The 25,145-nt window shown below is 37.9% G+C and overlaps 1 protein-coding gene across 5 annotated transcripts in view; it reads left to right on the top strand.

The window, feature by feature from the left end:
* Positions 1-25,145, top strand: part of ldb2a (LIM domain binding 2a) — a 149,292-nt gene that overhangs the window by 68,423 nt on the left and 55,724 nt on the right. For all 5 annotated transcript variants that reach the window (XM_074673909.1, XM_074673907.1, XM_074673905.1 and 2 more), the window contains exon 3: positions 24,925-25,097. In XM_074673909.1, coding sequence (XP_074530010.1) covers positions 24,925-25,097 — 173 coding nt within the window. The remainder of the gene's footprint in view (positions 1-24,924; positions 25,098-25,145) is intronic.

Raw genomic sequence — 25,145 nt, 5'->3', positions numbered from 1 at the left:
TTGAAAATGTTATATCAAAAAATTTTATAGATAAAAAAATGATAAAAAAAACCCTAAAATCTGCAACTTCTATTCTTTTAAGAATTTGAAAAATTCAAAAATTTTGTTTTCTTTTTAATAAAAAAAGGTCATAAAATTCAAATTAAAAAAATTGCTTAAATTAAAAAAAAATCTCAAAATTTGAAAGCTTCATTGCATGAGTTGTTGCTAATTATAAAAATTAATCAAAATTGCATGAAATTTAAAGAAAAGATTTGAAAATGTAACATCAAAAATTTTATAAATTAAAGAAAAATGTTTGAAAAAAAATCTAAAAATTGCACTTTTTTTTTTTTTTTAAGAATTTGAAAGTTGTTGCATATCCAGGTAAAAAATGCCAATGCATGATTTTAGTTAATGTACCTCTGTAACAAAAACAAAAATTCTTTATTCTAAAGCCTACTAATTTTTTTGAAAGCTACAAGGAGCCAGTGCAAAGGAGTCAAAGAGCCACATGAGGCTCCAGAGCCGCAGGTTGAAGACCCCTGGCCCAGCCCGACTGCCCAGTCTAACTTTTTGAGTCCATAGTGGATCAACCTGATACCAGGACTGGATCCTCAATTTTGATCCATGAAATAAAGATAAAGTTGCACAGTTTCTGGTTCAATTAGCGCCTGACGACTCAGCTGGAGTAGGCCAACTTTGTCAAACTATAGTTCCCATCATCCTTCACCCCAAAGTTTAAAAAAAACTCTTTCCAATCCACCAATTGAGAATCGAGGAACAAACAGAAACTTGTTAAAGCAAAACAAAGAAACAAACAAAACAAAACCTCAAGAGGAAAATATTTCCTTTTCTGATTCTGTATAAAAAAATAAAAATAAATATTGTGTAGTCGTGGTTTGGAAGTGCAGCTGAATCCAAATATTGCTTTGCAGATAAATACACTTTTACTAAAACACATGTATTATTTAACAATCTGCAGATGTAAACACAGGATATCTCTAAAATATGTCACGTGGGGCAGAAACAGGACTGAACTTTTCACATCCTCAGGTCTTGGTTCGTCACGGTTTTACCTTCTGGTCAGCGCAGTAACAGAGTTTAAAGAATGCACGGCACTAAATTAATTTCTTTTTATGGACTGGGCTTTATTAAAGCAGCAGTTGGAGTATACCTCTCTGGTCTCTGTGAGTTACAATAACCTGGAGAACAGGGGAGCCCTAAACGCAGACGCCTCCTCTCCTCCTCTCCTCCTCTCCTCCTCTCCTCCTCTCCTCCTCTCCTCGGAAATGTGACGTTGAACAGCTTCTCTACGTCGTCGTAATGACTCGTGCGTTTGGACGATTGTGCAGAAGAGGTTTTAATGAAATCTCTGATAGTTTTGTTTGGGGGTGGTAGGGGAAATGTTTACCTCACCCAGTCGAAAACAGCCGCCCCCAAAATGACAGGAGGGAGAGAGAGAGAGGGGCTGAATTAAAGTTTTATGACTGATGAATATTTCATGTCCTGGGCAGTGATTCCCACATTCTGCTGTGTGTGTGTCTGAGCGTGTGTGTGTGTGTGTCTGAGCGTGTGTGCATGCATGCGTGTGTACAGTGTGCAGGCTGCGTGGGCCGGCGTATTGCGATGTGAGTTTGTGCCCCTGGAATATACGCTGGGTGTTTTTAACCCTCTGCTCAGTTTCTGGGACACGCTGGGCCGTGTATAGGTTGTTGTTTTGGAGCTGGTGTACGTTCAGAGAGTGGGTGGGAGCTGAAATCGTTTCTGTTCTCTGCGTCGAACATGAGATCCTTTCCCGAGTAGCTGCAGCCTGAAAAATGGGGGACAGAAACCCAGAGAAACTCTCCTTTATTTCATGATATTCAAGGTTTAGCTAAAGCTGGATCTAAAACCATAACTCTGAAGTTCTGCAGCAAAATATCAGGTACTTGATCCGAGGATGGATTGTTGGGTGGTTTGTTGATTGTAACCCATGTCAGACTTGGCTTATGTTGGATTAATCTTCTAAATTGAAAATAAAATCAACATTTCTGTAACAGATCTGGGAGGTAGAGTTTAGTTTTGCTAACCTCTGCCTTGTTTTGTCCTCTCTACGCTCCCTACATCTACGTCATCCCTCCTCCAGGATCCTGATTTCTAGGTTAGGCAACGTGAAAAATCATATCATCACAGACTTGGACAAGAAAATAATGTGTGTGTATATTTTCTTTTATAGAGAAGCTAAGAGCTATACGTAGAGGATTTGCAGAGCTTGACGTTTGTGGGTGAAAACACGTACAAGTCAGACCCAGGGTCCACTCTCATAAAACTCACGACAACGTTTCATCCAAAAACGCTAAAACGCTGTGAAAAAAAAAAAACGCTGCAGTAAGCATGCCAGGCCTGTAGGTGGAGCTATAACTGTCTTGTCCAGAAGCAGCTTTTGGTAAATCTCCTCTGAAGTAGAGTTGGGCTGATCACCTGGTGTGTTGGTGAATGCTAAGAGCAGAAGTGGAGCAACAGATGAAAACACAGCTTACTGTTTACACGGTAACGGTGTCGGCAGCGTTTCAGAAAAATCCCACTCTGGAGGCCGTTTTAGGTCGGATAAAACGCTGTTTCGGTGTAAAAATGAGGCTGAAATGCAACAAAACTTGAGCGTTTCGCCCTAAAATTGTTGCAGTGTAAACGGGCCCTATATCTCTGAAATGAATCTCTGTCAAGGTCTCAAAGAAAACCAAAGTCTATCTGTCAGGTCTCACTGAACTCCACGTGGACTAAAGCTCTGAGCATTCTGCAGAAACTCACCAACTCTTCTGCTGACGTCTTAGAAAGAAGAGAAAATGTGAGTGTTAAAAAAAAACATCAGACGACTAGGGCTGAACAAGTAATTGAATTTAAACCAACATCGCAATGTAATGATTCCACATATTGACATACTCCAGTGTGTCTACACTTTATTTAGTCTGAGATTCAAAGAAGAGATGATTCATGTTTATTTTTTATGTTATTGTTCATATGAGGCCTGTTGTTCCTTTCTCTGATTTTATTTTAGGTTAATAATTTATTTTATTTCACGTCTACAAAGCTTGAAGCTTTATCAATCGTTCAGTATTCGACTGTGATTGTAGAAGTTAAAGGTCCCATATTCAGCAAAAATCTCTTTATTAAGTCTTTTAGTGAAATGTGTGGGTCTTTGTCTTTCCTCCCAGCCCACAAAATGTGATATTTAATGACCAAACCTGTTCTTAGTAGAGCTTGTTAATGTAAAATCCTGACCTGAAACCAGCTGTTTGGATTTTGGGGATTTGCCGACGTCAGGGATTTCCTTTTTTGACCAATCAGGAGCAAGTCTGACCTGATTGGTCCACCAGAGCAGATACCCCTGAACCCCCTCCCAGTCCACTCCCAGAGCCATCACTGCTCTGTTTTTGGCTGTAAACAGCCACATAGCTCCATGCTCAAGCTTCCCATCTCAGAAGAAGACAGACTAAGTGTCTAGAGTTCATTTATCAGGAAATGTTCCAGCTACACTCAGTAAAACTGAGCATGTGTGTGCTAGTCACTTCACGGCCGACTGCTTTTCCAACTTTGGACAGTCCAACAGAGGGCTAGCCAATAGACTGGTCCTGAATCCAGGCGCATTACCAACCATCCTCCAACAAACCTGGGACCCTGGAAATGTGAGTATTTTAAATGCTGTGTGCTGTGGAGCAGATGGAAGAGCTTTTCCTCAGTGTCCCCCCTGTCTCTGTGTTAGCTTCAGGATGCTAACTTTAGCTGCAGTTAGCCTGTTGTTTTAGCCTGTAATGTTACGGTAAACGAGCTTCTCTGTTTTCTAAACATTGTGCACTCGGAGCTCGTGGCGCCGCTCTCAGTGACGTGGAAGAGCGGGGCGGTATCAGCGGTGGCTCATTTACATATGAAGGCCACGCCCACTAAATCAGAGCGTTCTGAACAGAGGGGCTATGAGAGCCTGGAAACAATGCTGCTGTGCTTGATTTATTGGCTTTTTGGACCAAAACATGTTACTACCATTTCATGAAGACATCAATGATCCAGATTAAACTGATCTGTATCTGTATCAAGTCCTGCGTTAGTTTATCTTGTTTCATCAAAACATGTAGGCCTGGCCTAGAGAAAACTTGTTTGTATGTTGACTGTGTCCTTTGTTGTGTTGGTCAAACTACAGAATGATTAACTGCTTGTGGTCAGTGAATAATGTAGAGATAAACATACCCCCCAGCCAAAATATCCAGAGTTATACACTGCTAAAAACTGAAATCTTATCAAGTGTTTTCGTCCCTTTGCCTGACACTTGTCGACGCTCCTGTTAGTCCCAGGATTGATCAATCTAATCAGTCTCCCACTGATCCACTGATCTCTTCAGTATCGGCCGCTCCTGATGGCGTTGAGACAGAGATATGAGTTGATATAGACAGATAATTGTTTGCTGAGTACTGCAGACTCTCTCAACTATCGACTCAGCTCACAGATCAATACGTCGGCTCGATTTCATCCATGCATCTCTGCTCGCGCTGATTATTAACACTAGCTCATACCGAGGGCTAATAATTGATTTTAATAGTATTTTTAGCTTAGCTTATCGATCAGAAAACATGCTCTGGGTCTGAGGAGGCGCTGGTTTGTACACACGTCAGAGGATGAAAAGAAAATCAATGCTACCTATCTGTTGATCCGCTCAGTATTTCAGCTCCAGTAATCTGTTTGCTTTAGCCTAACCTTATGTACGGGTTACCAGGCAGAGGAGGTTACACAGACCACTCAGAAAGGGGAGAGTCAGAGATTATCAGAGGGAGGAAGTCCCTGATCTGTCACCGTAACCACGGAGGACTGAACGTCTTAAAACATCAGACTGAAGAGCACGAGAGCGGAGTTAAAGACGTCCTCTGGGGAAAACATATGTTTCAGATAATAAGGTTCAGTCTCTACGTTATCGTCTTCCTGTGATAGAGACGTCGCTTCAGATTCAGCTCGACGTGTGGTGACATAAAACGCAAACCAGGGGCGTCACTAGGATTTAGGGACAGGAGGGGCTTCAGCCCCAGGAGAAGCAAATGATCAAATGTGTAACAAACGTAACAACAACAAATAGAGCTAATAACTTTTATTTATTTATTTTTATTTATTTTATTTTATTCATTTAATTTTATTTTATTTATTTTATTTATTTTATTTATTTTATTTTATTGTATTTTATTGTATTTTATTGTATTTTATTGTATTTATTTTATTTATTTTATTTTATTTAGTTGCACCATAAATTAGAAACAATAACATTGGCATTGAAAAGAAAATACAAGATAGTGCAGGAGAGGTAAAAAAAAACAAAAACAAAGTGGGCTTATCAAAGATACCTCCCCAAATAGAGTTAATAATAAAAATATAGGAAGAAAAAGAAATAAGATCCAATGCAATGAAACAAACTCATAATAATTCAACAACAAACAGACAACAAGCAAATTAATGAATTATGAATGAGAACAAAAAGAAGCTTTAGGATCTTGATGGATTATAAACGACTTTAGTCTGAACTTAAAATTGGTCAGAGATGTAGATGTTTTTGTTAAATTATAATATAAATTCCAAATTAATGAAGCTCTGTAAGTAAAGGAAAACTGACAGTGAGAAGTACGGCAAAAGGGAGTCTGAAGTTTGATGGCATGTGTTGTATTGTGCGAATGAATCTGAGAGTTAATTGTAAAAAAAAAAAAAAAAATACATAAAAGATTCTGGGAGCAAATGTGGTAGGTGAATGTATTTATAAATAAATATACAAGATTGAAGAATATTAATATCATAAATGGACAACAAGTTCAGCTTTTTAAACAGAGCAGCAGATAATTCTTCCTTGCTTCAGCCTTTTCCTTCACACTTTTTCGTTTTCTTCCCTTCCCTGTGGAGGGTAACAGTAACAGCTTCCTGGTTTGGGTCTTCTCTGGCTCCATGATGCTTCAGTAGCTGAGCAGCTAGCTGACGTGAGAGGGGTAGTGGGGAAGGACAAGGTGGGACCATGGGCATGACGGTGCTTTTACTATCAAAGTATTATCTTCTTCCACTACTAAACAGAGGCTTTGTTTCGTAACTTTTATTGTCCTAGTACCACGATGGTTTTCACGAGAGATGGGACATTCATGAATGAGTCGACTCTTTTGAACAGCTCTTTTCAGTGAACAAAAAGAACCGGTTCACTGTTCTGTGTCAGCCCTTTGTTTGCAGGCCATTACTGAATACAAATTTCCTGCACATTTCAGAGCGAGCAGCTCACTCATAACTGTGAATCGATTCTCACCGCTCATTTAAAAAAGCTGTTCAAAAGACTCGACTCGTTCGCGATTTCACATCTCCCGCGAAAACCACAGCTGGTGCAGTATGTCGAATGAAATTACCTCAACTTATTTAGAGGGGCTTAATTACGGATGTATATTGCATTCACTTGAAGAAAAGAAAAACAACTCAGGTTTTTCAGAGTAATTTATTCATCAGTTTATTTTTTTGTGGTAATTAATTTTGTTTTTCTGATTATTTTTTTATTGGTTTGTTCTTTGTTATAATTATTTTATTGGTTTGTTTTTTGTTATAATTATTTCTGTTTTTATGAGTAATTTTTTTTCTGTTTTCAGATTACTTTCCTCCTGTTTTTAGGAGTAATTTAATAAAAAAAATGTTAATTACTTAACAAAATTTTATTAATCAAAAAAACAAAATTAATTACCACAAAAAATTACTCCTAAAAACAGAAATAATTATAACAAAAAACAAACCAATATAATAATAATAAACAAAAAAACAAACCCATAAAAAAAATATTAATCAGAAAAACAAAATTAATTACCACATAAAATTACTCCTAAAATCAAAAATAATTATAACAAAAAACAAACCATTATAATAATAACAAAAAGAAACCCATAAAAAAATATTAATCAGAAAAACAAAATTAATTACCACAAAAAATTACTCCTAAAAACAGAAATAATTATAACAAAAAACAAACCAATAAAAAAATATTAATCAGAAAAACGAAGTTAATTACCACAAAAAACAAACCAAAGAATAAATTACTCTGAAAAACCTGAGTTGTTTTTTTTTTTTTAAGTGAATGCAATACACTTCCGTATTTAATGATATTTTAAGGGTAAATTAGGCCTGATGACGCCACTGGTGCAAACACACGTTGATCAGAATAACATGAAAACATCCGCTCAGCTTGTTTGGAGGACCTTTATATTTGTTAGACGCACAGATATGACATCATAACGTCATTTTAACCTTATAATTAATCAGGATTTGTGAAAACTCGTCAGTGAGGTCATCACGTGTCTGAAAATGTGTGTTTCCATCCTGAGATCTCAGTGTGTGTGTGTGTGTTGGTTTCCCTCCTCCTTTGTCACGCCGGCTGTTTGTCTGATGGAGGGAGATTTATGATGCTTAAATCCAGAGAGCAGATACTTAACCATTTTTCTTTTAAAGCTCAGCTCCTCCCAAAGCAAAGTGTCCAAAAATTGTCAAGGTAATTTGATTTGTATAGCCCAAAAGCAAAGGTTGTAGGATAAATGATTCCCATCGTGTCGTTTTATTCACTTTACCCACTCCCAGACTAAATAAGTGTTTAAGAAAGGCTGAGCGCTGGGACGGATCCTAATTCACGATATGGATTTAGCATCAGAGTTTTCCAGAAAGACACAAAGAGCCAATCCTCTTCCTGTGTGTGTGTTGAACCCCTAACCCCGCCGTGGCGTGGTGCTCTGAGCCAAACGTGTATTTGTGAGCTGTAGACGCCGGGTTGATCATCCACGTTTCTGTCCCCACTCCGTCTCATTTCCATCTTTTCTCCTGCACTGCAGAGAGCAGGGCGCTGCTCGCCCAGAGCCTCTGACTCTGCTCGCCGCTCTTTCCTTTTCTCTCCACACACTCCTGTTTGATTTGACCAGTTTAATCATCAAACCCTGACACAGACGGTTCTGACAGTCCTGAGGAGTCGAGGTTTACTTTAAATCTGAATTAGGACAGAGAAGAAAACTCTTTCTCTTTAAAAAAAATAAAAAGCCAAAATCAGACAGGAGTCATGCTCCATCAGCTTTAATCTCTGAATCTCTGGTTGTTTAAACTCTGTAGCTTGTAACTGTTTGTGGATGCTTGGTGATTAACTTTACCTGATGACTTCCAGGAGATGGATTTGTTTCAGGTTGTGTTGTGACAATTTGCTCGAGCCATCTTCGATCATCAGTTTATGCTAAACGAGTCCTTCATTGATTCTTTACGATACCCTGAAGCGGCAGGACCCTACGTCCGCGCCACATGACGTGCCACACGTCAGGCAGCAGCATAATTTCTAAAACAAATGTTGAAGAGGTCAAAGTGAAAAGCTTGGCTTCACTTTCCCAAAAAGGTATACTTATGACGTCTGAATGTATGGATCCATTTTAAACGTCTCATTGACGTCTAGTTTTGGTCTGCAAGTGACGTCCAAATGCTGAACGCCAGTACAACGTCCAAAAAGGGTCAGATTTAGATGTCAAAATTTGTTCCCACGTTGCTCTGACGTCTAGGTATGGTTTCTTCGGACGACCCAATACTGACGTGATCTGCACGTCTCTCCAATGTTCGATGTTTGGTCGACTTACATAATACTGCAGTAGGTTTACTGTGTGCCTGGCTAACCTTAGCAGAGCTAGCCCCCACCCCCCTGCTGCAGATTAATTATCTCATATGCTGCTCATATACACAGTAAACAAAGTGTTAGAATAGAATAGAATAAAATAGAATAGAATAGAACTTTATTGTCATTGTAACAAGTACAACGGAAATGAAGTCACAGCAGCAATCAAGAAAACAAAAGTAAGAAAGTGCAAAAAGCTCCATGAGAAAATAGATGCTGACAGCTTGTCTGGTGTTAGCTCTGTTAGCCATGTCTGTGAATAGCATGATGCTACTCTGCCCTCTGGTATTCCCTCTGTTGCTGGGTTAGCACAGCTAGCTCGTCCATCTTATTGGAGATAGATCTTACGTTCCCAATAACGATGGATGGAAGGACAGGTCCATGTCGTCACTTCTTAGCTCACACCTGAGAACCAGCACGTCATCCTCACCTCCTCCTCCTCACCTTATGGGAAACATCCGGCCTAGCACCAGTTAGCATTGACATGCTACAGGCTGCTAACAGCTGATTTCACATGTAAACAATGCAGCCATGGTTACATGTAGGATCTCCAGACAAACACAGGAGAAAAGTAGCAAAAATATCACTGAAGACACAAAAAGTTTGGTGTCCATGACCAACAAATGAACCATACAAAGTGATGATCCACTCCAAATACAAAGATTACGAAAAAGAGATGAAAAAACTACACAAAACAGACGAAGAAGAGAGAGCTGCTGCAACAGGCAGCCATAGCCAACAGGGCGGCGCCTAGCTACATTAACCAATCACAGCCTGAATAATCTTAATCTCCATTGTTTGATAAGATTACTGCTAAACTCGACCGCTACAAGAAACTATCAGCGCTTGTTGATGCTAAACGACGGCTGATCCAGCTGACTGATCGTCATTAGCTCAGTGATTGGAGTGAAATATTAACCAAAGAAGTTATAGTAGTAAGATAAAAATGTATTTGTAAAAGTATAAAACAAAATAAACCTTGTTTTTAAACTTCTTATCCATTACCATCTCTGTGTGAAATCTGTATTCATGGAAACCAGCGGCTCGTTCCTCTTTAGAGACTGAATATCTGATCGCTCACTTATGTTTCCTGCCGCGTCGCTGCATGTTTACATATTTATTTTTGCTCCTGCGTGTGGGTGTGCATATTGTTTACCTAGCTGCCTCTGTACTCCCTAGGTGCATCATTACTGTACATGTATAGGCTCTGTGAGTGTGTGTGTGAGTGTGTGTGAGTGTGTGTGAGTGTCAAAACGGACAACACAATCTGCCAACACGCTACATATAACCACCGTGCTCTCCTGCGCAGCGTGGATGTCAGCTCGTATGAGGCCGTTACAAACACACGGAGGATCATCGTGAAGCTGAGACCACACTATGGGAGAAACACACACACACACACACACACACACACACACACCTGGGATCACACAGGAGGATGTATGGGGGGATCCATAGGTAGACTAATATAAGACCCTTCATGCATACAGACGTGTGGTGTTGAAAAATAAAACACAGCATTTGCTTGCTGACTTTCCAACCTTTTTAAACCCATTTCAAAAACTGGTGTCATTTCTGTTTGACTTTTCACTCACATGGGAGTTTATCAAAAGTTTTATCACAAATATGTTGATTTTTTTCTAAAAGAAGGACGTGGAGTAAAGTTATGACATCCTCTCCACGCTCAAGTATCCTCGAGAAATTCAATTAAAATATCACAGCTTCAAACTTTTTATACCAGAACATAAGTACCATAAATATACACAGTGGTCAATCTGTTGATGGTTTTAAAAGGGGGACTGGTTGAAACTGTGATCCAGCATGAAAACCTTCATCACACTCAGCAATGTGGAGTTTATGTGCAGAGGTGTAGCTCCTTCTAACACCAACACTGCTTTGCTGCTAGTTTATCAAAGGTCCCATATCCTGCTCCTTGTCTGCAGTTTAATCTCCAGGCTCTCATAGCCCCTCTGTTCAGAACGCTCTGATTTAGTGGGCGTGGCCTTCATATGTAAATGAGCCACCGCTGATACCGCCCCGCTCTTCCACGTCACTGAGAGCGGCGCCACGAGCTCCGAGTGCACAATGTTTAGAAAACAGAGTAGCTCGTTTACCGTAACATTACAGGCTAAAACAACAGGCTAACTGCAGCTAAAGTTAGCATCCTGAAGCTAACACAGAGACAGGGGGGACACTGAGGGAAAGCTCTTCCATCTGCTCCACAGCACACAGCATTTAAAATACTCACATTTCCAGGGTCCCAGGTTTGTTGGAGGATGGTTGGTAATGCGCCTGGATTCAGGACCAGTCTATTGGCTAGCCCTCTGTTGGACTGTCCAAAGTTGGAAAAGCAGTCGGCCGTGAAGTGACTAGCACACACATGCACAGTTTTACTGAGTGTAGCTGGAACATTTCCTGATAAATGAACTCTAGACACTTAGTCTGTCTTCTTCTGAGATGGGAAGCTTGAGCATGGAGCTATGTGGCTGTTTACAGCCAAAAACAGAGCAGTGATGGCTCTTCAACTTCAGCATTCTCGGGGGGGGCTCGGGGTATCTGCTCTGGTGGACCATGCAGGTCAGACTTGCACCTGATTGGTCACTGACGTCATGTGATTCAGGATTTTCTGCTTAAAGTTTTACTGAAGAACTGAACTCAAAGAAGTGAACATCACTCTCTAACAGGAGATTCATATTTAATACATTCAACATGGTAACAATCTCCTTATTTAACCAAAAATGATACAAACAAAATAGCGCTAGCTTGATGCTATGTATATGGGAAATTGTATTGATATGCAGCATCGATATAACTTCAGCTATCATCACAGAAACATATCATAGTCTTTGTAAACAATACTGAAAACTCCAAATGTTAAAATACTCACAGGTAAATGGAAGAAAAGTTACTGCAGGCTCATGGAGGCCTCATAACTACGGCTAGGTTCCAAACGACTGAAACAACTGCTATAACCACTTCGAGACAGTAGATGGCCTACTCCAGTCCATAACACATAAAAAACAGTACGTCAGCGCCACGTGACATGTGATTTTTACTTATCTTTATTTATTTTCGTCCAGAGATATCCAGATCCAGAGACCAAATTTGTTTTTATTCACTTATAAACTCCATAAAATGTTACTGACACAGAAAACCACGTGTCTTTTCTGTCACCCAGAAACAGGAAGAAGGGAACACTAACACTGATTTGTTTTCATCAGCTGTTCAGTGAGAACAGCCGCGTTTTACCCTTACATTCTGCACTTCCTGTGTCGCCTCACACGGCGGTTTTTGGTTTGGTATGTGACGGTCATGACCGTGAATATTGGTCAGACTCTGCATGTACTGAGCATCTCATTTACTGTGGAGCTACCTGTGTGTTCCCGTCCTTCGAGCGTGTGTGTGTGTGTGTGTGTGTGTGTGTGTGTGTGTGTAAACCGTCCCTCTATCTGTCTTTCATCTGACGCCCCGCTCTCACTGAGGAGCAGGGAAACTCGCTCTCGCCGTCGTGCTGGCTGGCGGCGCTGGCAGGAGTCCTGGGGACCGGCGGGGGAAACAACCCGAACAAAGTGGCATGAATTAATGTGACTAATTAACACCACGTTAATTATTTGTAAATTGCATGTTTGGGTACACGTTACTTGAGAGGCATATGCTGCTTGTCGTGTTCGCCCAAACAAGTGCCAACTAATCTGTATCTCTGGAGTGCCCTGTGTCTGAAGACGGGCCAATCAGCACGCTGCAAGAGAAACAAAAAGGAAGAAGAACGACACGAGCTCAGCGACAGAGAGAGAAAAGAAAATAACAAATATTTTCATCTCATCTGGACTCCAAGAGTTTTTATATTTTGTTTTTTGTCTGAAGTTTGTTTGGCTGGTGCGCTGTTGGTGAGAGCGTAATCTGCTTATTAAAAGATGAATGATAGTATTTTCAACATGATGTTGATGAGGCTCTTCTTTCTGGCAACACGGTGAACGACTGCGTCTCTCTCGGCGCTGCAGGGAGCTGCTTTTGTCCTGTTTTGGTTGAACTCTTTTCCATTTTTGAAAAATAATGTGATCCTGGTTTGTGTTTGGTGAAGCTCTTTGAACTCAGTTTTTTCAAAGCAGCCTTTCAAAACCAAAGTTTTTCACTTATCATAATCAGTATTGACTTTTTCTCCGTGTCTTGTTGTGGTCTGAGCTTTTTGATGCCACTGGTTTTGGGATTGTTTTCTTTCTTTTAGTATTTTTTTTTTTTTTCATTTGATTTATTTGTTTATTTGTTTAGAGATGCTGATTTGTATTTATGAGAATGAGTATCTTATATTGGTCACAATCTCACAGAATATGACTCATGTGCAATCACTTAACAAATAAATAATATAAATAATTTAATTAAATAAATAAAAAAATGTATATGCATGCAAATATTTTCTTCGAGAAAAAATAAAAAAAATTCAATAAATAAAAAAATGAATAGATAAATAAAAATTAGGTTTATTTATTTTTTCTATTTTTGTCTATTTTTTATATTTATTTTAAGATGCCTTGCATTTATGAAAATGAGTATTTTATTATAGTCACAATCTTCAGTACAGAATATGACTCATGTGCAAACACTTTATAAATGAATAATATAAAGAAAGAAAGAAAGAAAGAAAAAAGAAAGAAAGAAATCAAAAATGTATATGCATGCAAATATTTTCTTCTAAAAAAAAATTAAAAAAATGAATATAAATACATATACAAAAAGAAAAACAGAAAGAAAGGCGAACATGAATATGCATTCATTTTTTTCACAAAAAATAAAAATATATATTAATTAATAAATTAATAAATAAATGTATAACTAAATAAAAGTTATTTTTTCTTCTTTTTGTTTTAAATCTTTTTTGAGATAATGCCTGTCGTTTTGGAGTATGAGTATATTATATCGGTCACAATCGCCAGTACAGAATATAACTCATGTGTTATAAATAAATAAATAAATGTTTATGCATGCCAATATTCTCTTCTAAAAACAATTAACTTAATAAATGAATAAAAATATATATACATAAAGACAGAAAGAAAGAAAAGCAAAAGTGGATATGCATTCATTTTTTTCACAAAAAATAAAATATAAATTAATTAATTAATTAATAGATACATAAAAAAATCAATTAATAAATACAAAAATAAGTAAATACAAAAAAATAATTGTTTTTTTTTTTTTTAAATCTTTTTTTGTGATAATGCCTTTCGTTTATGAGTATGAGTATATTATTTGGTCACAATCTCCAGTACAGAATACAACTCACGTGCAATCACTTTATAATTAAATTAATAAATAAATCAAACAAAATCGTTATGCATGCAAATATTTTCTTCACAAAAAATAAAATAAAAATAAATAAATTAATTAATTAAATCACTACCTGCAGCTGAAAAAGGAGCAGGCTGAAGCTGAGGACTTCTACCCAGGTGAACCAAAAAGTGTGTTTATTATTTAATTCATTTAGCAGCACTGCTCGTTAATAGATTTGCTGCACCAGGAGCAGAAGCAGCCTGAATTAGAGTTGCAGAATTACTTGAATTGCATCCTGATCAACATTTTTTCATGCAAAAAACAGAGTTTTGAATGCATGTTGCAGGTTTTGCCTTCACTCTTGTGGGAGCTTGTGTGTCGTGTAATGTGCTCCCACCACTTTGGGCTGATAACTGCAGAACTGGAGACAAACTGGTTCCTGACTGGTTTGTGGTTCGTGTTTGAAGCTGTTTTGAGATCAGATCAAACACTGTTGAGACAAAGAGTGCATGCAACCTGTGTCAGCTCTGCATAGCAACAGCTTGATTGTTTAACGAGTTACAAACACAACAAAGTGCAGAGAGATGAGTGTAGCCATGCAGCTTTTATTTATATCGTGAAGAAGTGAAAGTTGAGAGCATTGCTGTGTTTTCTCATTGTTAAAGATTAGTTAAGATGATTACTTTAGTGGCAGTATTAACCAACCTGCTGTTTTATTTCTGTCTCACATTATTCCTGGATGCTGCGGGCTCATACGCTGGATGGAAAGGTGTACCTGAGATATCTGCCGTCTCATTATTTTACAGTCAGACGTCCTTTAAAGAGTGCCTTCAGTCAGACGAGCTCTGCACTCCCTCTGCCGAAGTGTTTCCACACAATGCAAACACTGAGTGAGTGAGCCTGGGAGATATTTGAAGAGAAACACAAGACTACTGCGCTTGAAATGGTCCAAAACCTGCTAGCATGACTAGCATTACATGCTTATCTATCACTCTGTCACCCCGGCCACGCACGCTGCCTTTTATTAGGACAGTTTTGCTTGAGGAGACACAACCAAAAACTCCTGCATGGTTTGGTGAGGTGAGCAAGAAGCAGATCTGCGTATCACCTGAGCCCCCTCCTCCCTCCTCCTCCCCTGCCTCCCTCCTCGCTGTCTCACCCTCTGTGAGCCTCCTCTCCCTCATCGCAGAGCTCTTATTTTTTCATCTTCCCTCCCAGTTTCTTCTCTCTGTCTCTCTGTTTCCAGCGCTCTTTCATCCCTCACTCATTTTTTTTCAGTCCCAATCCCCCCCCTCCCTCCCCCTCTCCTCCTCCTCACCAACCCTGCCTCCCTTCCTCCCCCTCGTCTCCTCAGAGCTCCTCCGCATTAGCAGTCAGCTCCACTCCTCGACGTACTTTGTTTTTCAACCGTGGTGGAGGCTGAGCGAGGGAGGAGGCGAGATACAGAGAGGAGAGAGGAGAGAGGGGAGAGAGAGCATCATTTACACAGTCATCCAGGCCGAGTGGACCCTGAAGCTCCCCCCTCTCGCCTCCCCCCTCCTCCCCCTCTCCTCTCCTCTCAGCCACTGCTCACGATGCCAAACATTTTATGTGTTATTTAGTCATGCCTGACTTTATCGAATTTGAAAAACATGCCAGTCACGGGTGCTCCCCCCTCCTCCTCCCTCTCCTCCCCCCTTCCTCACCTCCTCCATCCACATCTCTCACTCCCTCACCCTCATCTCTCCGTCTCTCCCGTTTCCAGACTCCACCATCTAGATCTGACCTCGAGAGCCTCTTGAGACACTGTCTTCAGGGACATTTCACTTCTAAATGAAGTTTTATTCCCGAGCTTCAACTCCCCCTTCCTCCCTCCTCACACACACACACTCACACACACACACACTCACACACACACCTCCTGACCACCCACCCACCCTGGGGGAAGGGGAGAAAGAGCATAATTCCAGGCAGCAGAGTGTTGACTCTAAGATGGATTATTTCTGCTTGAAATCAGGGGCCATGTGCTGCTGGATAATGTGGCTGTCCCGTTTTTTCCCCGCCGCTCTTCTAATGATGGAGATTTGACGGGCAGCAAAACGTAGAGGAGCACAGAGACTTGTTCCAGTCGGCGAGGAATGAGAGGCTGAAGGAAATCCCAGCGTGCTCGCCCACATAATCCCAAAGTCAGGATTTATGGTTTTTATTCTCATTCTTTTAAATTTTGCTCTTATTTAACAGCCTGGCGTTGCTCAGAGCGTAGACTGGGTCACTGACACTTGGTGGGATTACGAAGCTGTTTCCAACCACAGCCAACACTGGGAAATTAACACAGGCACATTAAATATACTCGGGGTTTGTTTTTGTCCCTCACAGGCACCAATACCAAGCTCTACATTCATTTCAATGGGTTAAAGATGATTCACACACGTTAACTTTTAGTGTATAGAAATGGATATTCGGTTTGTAGGAAAATGTCTCAGTCCTTTTCAAACTATTTTACCGTTTCTGATCTCATACTTCAACGTGTCCTTTACGTTGGTATTGTTGAATTATGCAGCTCCACGTTGCACCTTGTATCCTTTGTTTTCATTATTATTTTAATTCTTTTTCTATAAATATTCTTTAATCAAGACAAGATAAAAATGAATTGATCCCAAGGGGGGAAATGATTTTTTTGCAGCATACAACAAGGGAGAAGTAAGAGCAGTACACTGAAATATAGTACACACAAGCACTGCGCACTTAAGCTAACTTAACATTAGCAATAATCTTGTAAAATAAAATTAAGTTAGATAATTTTATAATTATAATAATAATGATAAAAAAAATAATAAAAAATAATAATAATAAGCAAAATATTATTTCGTTTATTATTATTATTGTTGTTGTTGTTGTTTTATTAATAATAATGTTAATAAACAAATTAATTATAATGATGATAATAATTTGTTTTTTATATTTAATATCTTAACTTTTTCTTTTATCTATTTTATAGAGTGTATAGCTCGAATTCTGTATTATAATATAGAATAGAATAGAATAGAATAGAATAGAATAGAATAGAATAGAATAGAATAGAACTTAATTGTCATTTCAACAAGTACAACAAAATTGCAAAAGCCTTTCAGTCAGTGCAAAACAGTGTGAGGTGCAAACATAAGTGAAGTAAAGTAAAATAAGATACCAAATAAAAAAATAAAAAAAAAAATATATATAGTCTCATGTTATTCCCTTGCTCCTTGTTTATTGATTGCACCATTACACCAAGTCAAATTCCTTTTCGGTGCAAAACTACTTGGTAATAAAACCTGATTCTGATTCTGAACCAATTCATCCACCAGGGGGCGCAGTCCAGAGTCAAAAGCTTACAACAACAACAAACTCAAAAAACAAACATGGCGTCTGTGGAAGAAGTTTTGCTAATGTACCCCTTGCATAAAAGACAAAAACAGAGGCCGAAGTTTTTTATGTCTCACTGCAGCTACACATTGGGTAGTAGCAGCAACACTGCCCCCTGTGGTTTCTGGTGGTACTGCTACATTTAGGCCCATATCCGTTAGCTGAAACACAGATGGAAGGCTTTGTCCATATCCGGATCCATTTTTGACATTCAGTTTAGCATTCAGTTTAACTTACTTGTTTTATGTAAAATAAATAAATATATTCAATAAATAAATATATACATTAAATGAATATATATATATATATATATATATATATATATATATATATATATATATATATATATATATATATATATATATATATATATATATATATATATATATATATATATATATATATATTAAATAAATAAATGAATATATTAATAACTTAATAAATAAATACATTTATTGAATAAATATAATAAATAAATAAATAAATAGTGTTTTCATAAACCACAACACTAACACCAACTAACTCAATAAGAAAACTTAAAAAATAATAATAATAATAATAATAATAATTAAAAAAAAGAAAAAACTAAAAATGTACACCGGACAGAGTTTGGGCCTCAGGATGCTAAGTCTGCAGAGCTTTACTATCCGGATGTAAACAGGCACAGATGACTGACGGCGTCTCAGAGCTTTGCTCTTCTTAAATTTGGAAAATTATGACAAAGCTGAATGTAGGCTGTTGTCTGGTGATTGTGATGCTAGCTTTGCTAATGCTAGCTACGCTCATCAAACCCATTGAGTGCGTCCTTACCTTTAGACCAGTCGCCTCACTGGAAATGAATTTATTTCCTCACAACACACACACATCACTCCATATATTCCTCTTCTTCCTGTACGGCTGTGTGTCGGCATCGTTAACCGTCTTTATCAGCAGCATTATTTACAACAGCGACAAAAAAGCGTACGTAGACACAGAAATATTCACATTGTGAACTGTTTCACCCCTGGTTCTGTTTTTCACAACAGCAGGCTCATAGTTAATGATGTCGGGTATCAACATGTACATTTCAGACTCGTGTGGTATCAAACAAAAACTGGCACCAGTAAATAAACCCAGCACTAAACAGATCACATTTTCTTTATTTATTGTTACTTTTTATTTAAGATAATCCTATTTTTTTATTTTTTTTTTCAGCTGAATCCAGTTATTAATAATAAATTATTCCTTATAATTAGCAAGCTGTCCCACAGTTTTTGTGTTTACCCCCAGGACTGACCTTAAGTGCTCCCAGGGGTGCAAACATCCCTGGTTGAGACGGGGTCTGACATCTGCCCCCTGCACAAACCCTCAGCCCCCCTCATTCATTTTAATGAAGCCGCTCAGTCGATGCTGTAAGATGCCAAAACAGGAGAAATGAAGGATTCTTGGTCACTCAGGCAGAAAGTTGCTAAACGAACGATATCAGCATCTGATGAGGCGCTGCAGACGTACAGTAAAGGTGATGTTTTTAAATTTTTTTTAACGTTAACTTTTGCAAATGTTGCAGAAATGTAACTGTGATCACCCAAACTACAGGACAGGTTTCCTCATGAGTGATAAACTGACTCTGATTCAGTGACTGCAGCCTGTTTGTCGACACATACAGTGACAGAGACGTCAGATCGTAGTCTCACAGGATTTCAGCAACACACATCGTCACAAAAAAAACACTGAAGCAGGATCTGGATACTCAGAAAACGAGCGGCGTTAAAAGTTTGCAGCCAGCTCTGTGAAGTTAATCCAAGACCGAGCAGTTGCTGGTTCAGATCCCCTGTGCATCAGAGTGAATGAGTAGCACTTTCCCCTTCAGTAACCAGCGGTTTGCCCTTGAGCAAGAGGAGCTGCTCATGTGGAACTGCCCGGTGATGTTTGGACGGCGCCCGTGGCCGCAGTGCAGCTCTCAGGCATGTTTGTGAGCAGGAGTGTGAAGCAGGGCGGTGCTGAGGATGACTATCTGTGTTCAGCAGAAAGCCTATAGCCAGGAAACCAGGGGCTGTCTGTTCAGGAGGATGAGCTGCTGAGACCTGCTGCTGGTCTCCTGCAAACTGCTGAAACATCCAGCTCTGCAGTTTCATGGAGGGGCTGTGATTTTTCTCTGAGAGGAGGCGGTTTGAGGCATCATCCTCTCGATGATGAGGATGATGAAGATGAGCAGAGGAGACGTTTCTCTTTTACATTCAGAGAAAATCCTTCACATTAACATTTGATTTATTCTCAGGCTCTGCATTATTTTTTAAAAACAGACATATTCTCTGCAAAACGTTGGTTCTTACTCGTCATACGATGTGTGTCCACCCGGTAAAAGATTCTGCTTCTGTTTTCACAGAATTTAAAACGTACATGTTTCCCTGTAAGTATGAGCTAAATATGTTGTCATAAATAAAGTTCAGCCTTCAGATAATAGCTGATATCTAGTCAATCATGTTTGTCACCCTGAGTCTCGTCGTACAGTTTGCCAGGTGAGAGCAAATCCTCTAATGTGGCGTTTCCTTTGACTAAAACCGGGACAGGTTCCCAAATTGCCAACCTGTACCGTCCCACTTTCTGGTTCCCTTCTGTTGGGTACCCCAGCAGGTGGAGCTAGAAACACTGCAGGCTGTTGATTGGTGGAAAGAATCATCACTTCCTGTGTGACATCAGTACTTAGACATTTGTAGTTTTCATGATTTGTTAAAAAGACTAACTGTGACATGTTTCTGTGATGAAAGTTGAATTTCTAGCCTGAAGCTAAAGTTATAACCAGTATGCTAACTGCTAGCATTTCAATGCAACTCCCCATACACATTAGCATCAAGCTAGCGCTATTTTGTTTATATCGTTTTTGGTGAATAAGGAGATTTATTCCATGTTGAATGTGTTGAATAGGGATCTCATGTGAAAGAGTGATGTACATTTCTTTGTGAGTTCAGTTCTTCAGGAAAACTTCAAGCTAAAAATCCTGAATCAGAGTTTTCTTGGGAAACTGTTAGCTAACTGCTAAGCTAAGATAGCTGCAGTAGACTACTCCATGTAAGGTCCAGCAGCTTTGGCATATTGTAAAGAATCAATAAGGGAATCATTAAGGATGAAGGCAAAGATATCCATAGATTGAAACCTTGGATAACCCTTTTGTTATTATTATTATTATTATTATTATTATTATTATTATTATTATTATTATTATTATTATTATTATTACTATTATTTTTATTATTATTACTGTTATTATTATTATTATTATTATTATTATTATTATTATTATTATTATTAATAATAATAATAATAATAATAATAATAATAATAATAATAATAATAATAATAATAATAATAATAATAATTATTATTATTATTATTATTATTATTATTATTATTATTATTATTAGTAATAATAATAATTATTATTATTATTATAATGACAATAATATTATCATATAGCACTTTTCAACAATAAACAGTAAAAATGGGTAAATATAATAATATTAAAAATGTAAAAATAAATAAATAATAAAAAAAAAAATAGGCAACCAAGAAATGAAATAAATCAAGAGAAGCAAAATCAATTAAATCAAGAAAAAATAAGACAAAATCACAAAATAAAAGCTTTTCTGGTAGAAAAAAAAAAGAAAAGATAGTTTAAAAAATAATAATAATTAAAAAAAAACACTGCATCGGACAAGAACATTTCTAATTACTTGTTAAATTTTCACTCTCTACAGGAAGTTAATTTTCAGACTTGAATAAGACTTGAATAAGAATGTAAAATCAAGAATTAAGTGGACCTTGATGTGTATTCCCAAATGTTAAAACAAGAAGAAAATGTTTTTTAACTCAGATTAGGATACTTTAAAAAAAAAAAACTTTCTGAAGCACAATAATCTGTGAAACTGAATACTGAATATCATAACAAATTCTCATTAAGTTCTTTTTATAATCGTAGTTTTAACAAAACAATGACAAGAAATGGTCGACTCTTAACAGGAACCAGTTTTTGGTTCCCATCTCTAGTGCCATACTGGACTGATCCACACTGGACCACTTGGTAGAAACGGGCTTTAGCTGCTTTTCACACTTCCTCTATTCGGCCAAATGCTTCTGTTTATGATGTTAGGATAAGTCAGTCATAGAATAGAATAGAATAGAATAGAAAAGACTAGAATTACTTTATTCCAACTGGGAAATTGTTGAATTGCTTCTTCCAGTTTTAGCCGCCTATGAACAAACTTTGTAGCAGACCGTTAATCCAAACAACCGGGGAGACTGACTTTTTTTAAGAACAAACTCTGGCAGCCATGTTGTTTGTGTCCTTTAAAAGGAAGTACACCAGAAGAAACACAAATGAATCAATGAGATCAATTTACCGCTCATAATACCTGAAGAAACTTCTGGTTTTGAGTTTTGTGCAGCTCTTATTTGAGGTGCAGCTCTGTGATATTGAAACCTTGACTCCTCTCTCTCTGCGGCTGGTGGACTGAGGATGTGTTGAAGGATTTTAAGGTCTTATTCAGGAGGTGGAGTGGGATCTCCACTCAGGTCGACTCAGAAAGACAAAAGCAGGAGTAAAGCTGGAGTTAAGGTGAGCTGGTGTTGCTGTGAGAAGCAGCGTTGTCAAAGATTTAAGGATCCTGAGTGAAACCAGGTTTCTTTAACTAAATGAAGAGTTAATCTGACAAACGTCTGTGAAAATACGATGAATGCTTTACTGAATGCTCTCAATCAAAACAGAGGAGGACGAGAGGCATTTCAGGGCCTGATATCATGACGTAAAAACGGTGGAGTGTTGAGAAATATGTATGTAGCACGCCATCTCTCTGTAATGTAAGGGGACTGTGAGCCTCTCCCTCTGTATCATCTTTCTTCAGCTGGAAGCCAGTGAACACAGAGGAGATAGAAACCAGACAAAGCCCGAGGGCTGTAAAAAACACTGAAGACACTTTCCCCCTCCCTGACTCCTCCTCCTCCAGTTTTCATCACGGCCGGCTCATCGTCTCTTCAGGCTGCTGTAAAAAGTTTGCACAGCACAAGTTGTCCGTCTCAATAATTCAGTTTAATGCTAAACTTAGTGGTAGAATCGTATTATTCTGGAGAAAAGCTGGAAATGACTCTGCTCTCTGCTGCTCGGGCTGATTTAACAGCTGTTTGAAGACCATCTTTGATTCCAGGAGAGAGTTGGGTACACGGATGCTTTGACGGGGAAAGAAACGTGTCAGGGGGTTTGATCAGGCTCCCTGAAGGCCGTCCAGAGTTTGGTGCTCAGTGGAGCAGGAAGTCCAGGACAATCCGATAGGTCCAGTGAATCCATAACGTGCTCGCTGCTCTGAAAGTTGAGCTGATCACAAAAAGGAATAATCGATACGACAATAGTTAGCAGCACATTCATCCACAGCTCTCCTGAATACCAAAGGATTTCTGTGAATGACTCACCTGAGATCAGCTGTTAGCATGAGCGCGCTCCGTGTTTCAGGATAAACATTTTCAGGGTGTTTTAGTTTTTGGTGGACAGACAGGAACCCTCAGGGTTCAGCAGACACTCCTCCATCGTCTGTATCACCACCAGCAGCCGTAATGAGTGCTGAGATTAGAGTCAGATCAATAACAGCAGGCGTTAACAGCCCGTCCCGTGCTCCTACAATGATTCTGTGTGATAGAGACGGGTCAGATAGGAACGGCAGAGCATATTTACTCTCAAATGTTTAATCAATTCCTTTCATTTGAACATCTGATCAGATCCGGCTTCCTCCAAGGAGCTTCAGACCGCCAATAAAATGTTTATCCTGATTAATGAATCTACAGCAGATGTCATTGTCAGGCAGTTCATCTGCTGTTAGGCTCCCTCAGCACACCCTCCTTTTTTTCTGTTTGCTACGAATTATTTTCATCTTTAAAAAAAAAATATTTTCCTTAAATATCTCATTTTTTAACATTCAGTGTCAGACATAATACATGACATTACTCCTGTGACATATGACTGTTTTACATACTGCAACAAAGGACCCCATGTCCAAGAAAAAAATAATTAATAAATGAATTTAAATTTATTTATCTATTAATTATAACAATTATTATTTGTATTGTTATATTTATTATTGTTGTTGTTTTTATAAAAAATTTATTTATTACCATTAAACATAATTTTATAAATTATAATATTGATAGTAATTCTTTAAATTTTATTAAAATAAAAAATAATTTTATAAACAATAATAATAATAATAATAATAATAATAATAATAATAATAATAATAATAATAATAATAATAAATATAATGATAATATTAATAATTATTATTTTTATTATTAAAATGATTCGTTTATTATCATTTAAATGATAGTAATAATAATTATAATAATGTAAATAGTAATAAAATATAAAGTAATTTTATTTATAATACAAACAGTAATAATAATAACATTAAAATAGCACTTTTAATAAAAGTAAAGTATTTTACAATTAACAGTAAAAAAGGTAAAAATGAACAGCAGACAATAAAAATAAAACAAAATCAAATAAGCAACCAAAAAAAGAAAAAAAAATCAAGAGAAGCAAAACAAATTAAATAAAGTAAAAATAAGATAGAATCACAAAATTAAAGCTTTTCTGTAAAAATAAGTAAAAAAAAAAAAGAAAAAAAAAAATGTATTTGATGAGGACATTTCTTATAATGTGTAAAATGTTCCCTCTCTACATGAAGTTAATTTTTCTTGACAGACTTAAAAAAGAAACACCAGAAATAAATGCACCTTGATATGAAATCCCAAGTGTTAACACAAAAAGAAAATACTTTTTTTGAGATCAGAATACTGAAAAAGTAACTTCCTGGAGCACAGTGATCTGTCAAATATAGTAAATGTCATAACAAATTCACATTAAGTTCTTTTTGTAGTTGTAGTTTTAAAAAATCAATGGCAATGAATGAAGTAACAAACTCAATATTTCTAAATTGAAGAGTTTAATATCAAACACTAAATGATTTACAACGTGTTGCTACAGAAGCGACAGAACTTCAGCTTCAACAGGAAGGATCAGTCCTGAGACTTTGACCTAAGAAATCAGGGTTAATATTATAGAGTTGAATATTAAACCAAGTTATTGTTTTGGTGTCAGCAATATCAACCGACTGCACGAACGACTGAACATGATCAGGTCTCAACATTTGGCACAGAAAATGTCAGATCTCTTTTTTTTTGGCGGTAAATATTGTGTTGTTGAAGCGCTAACAATATAAAAACATGAATGATGATGTTTTCAAATCAAAATGAAGAGTTTATATTCATCCCAGCAATGGCACACCTCGCTTGTCTTAGTGTGAAACGTCAAACCAGAGTCAGGAGGTGAAGATAACTGATTTTTCATTGAGTGAAAAACTTTACATATTTTTGTTTCAGAGATATTTCGTCACGTTTCTCTTTTTATTGGCGCCATTATTTAACGACTCAGACTGATTTGGAGGCTTGTAACAGAAACAGTAAAAGTCGTCAGAGTGGATTCAAGAAAACAAACAGCGTCAGTAATCTCTGTTAATGATGCTGTGCGTTAACGTCAGCCTTCTTAAAGCTCGTGGTCACCCAGTACCTGTCTGCGTCTAACGCCTCTGTCCTCTCTCTGTGTCCCGCAGCGATCGGCCGGACGCTGATCCCCCGTTACTTCAGCACGGTGTTCGAGGGCGGGGTCAGCGAGCTCCACTACATCCTGAAACACTCCAAGGAGTCCTTCCACAACTCCTGCATCACCCTGGACTGTGATCAGTGCACCATGGTCACCCAGCACGGGAAGCCAATGTTTACAAAGGTAAGGCCTGACCTGAGCGCCCGCCGCCATGAATAATTGATCTCACGC

This window comes from Halichoeres trimaculatus, unplaced genomic scaffold (assembly GCF_033239565.1).
Source record: "Halichoeres trimaculatus isolate MK-OKI-2021-1 unplaced genomic scaffold, fHalTri1.1 fHalTri1_scaffold_7, whole genome shotgun sequence".
Taxonomy (NCBI): Eukaryota; Metazoa; Chordata; class Actinopteri; order Labriformes; family Labridae; genus Halichoeres; species Halichoeres trimaculatus.
The sequence above is the reverse complement of the archived record's forward strand: the minus strand, read 5'-3'. Positions and strand labels throughout refer to the sequence as shown.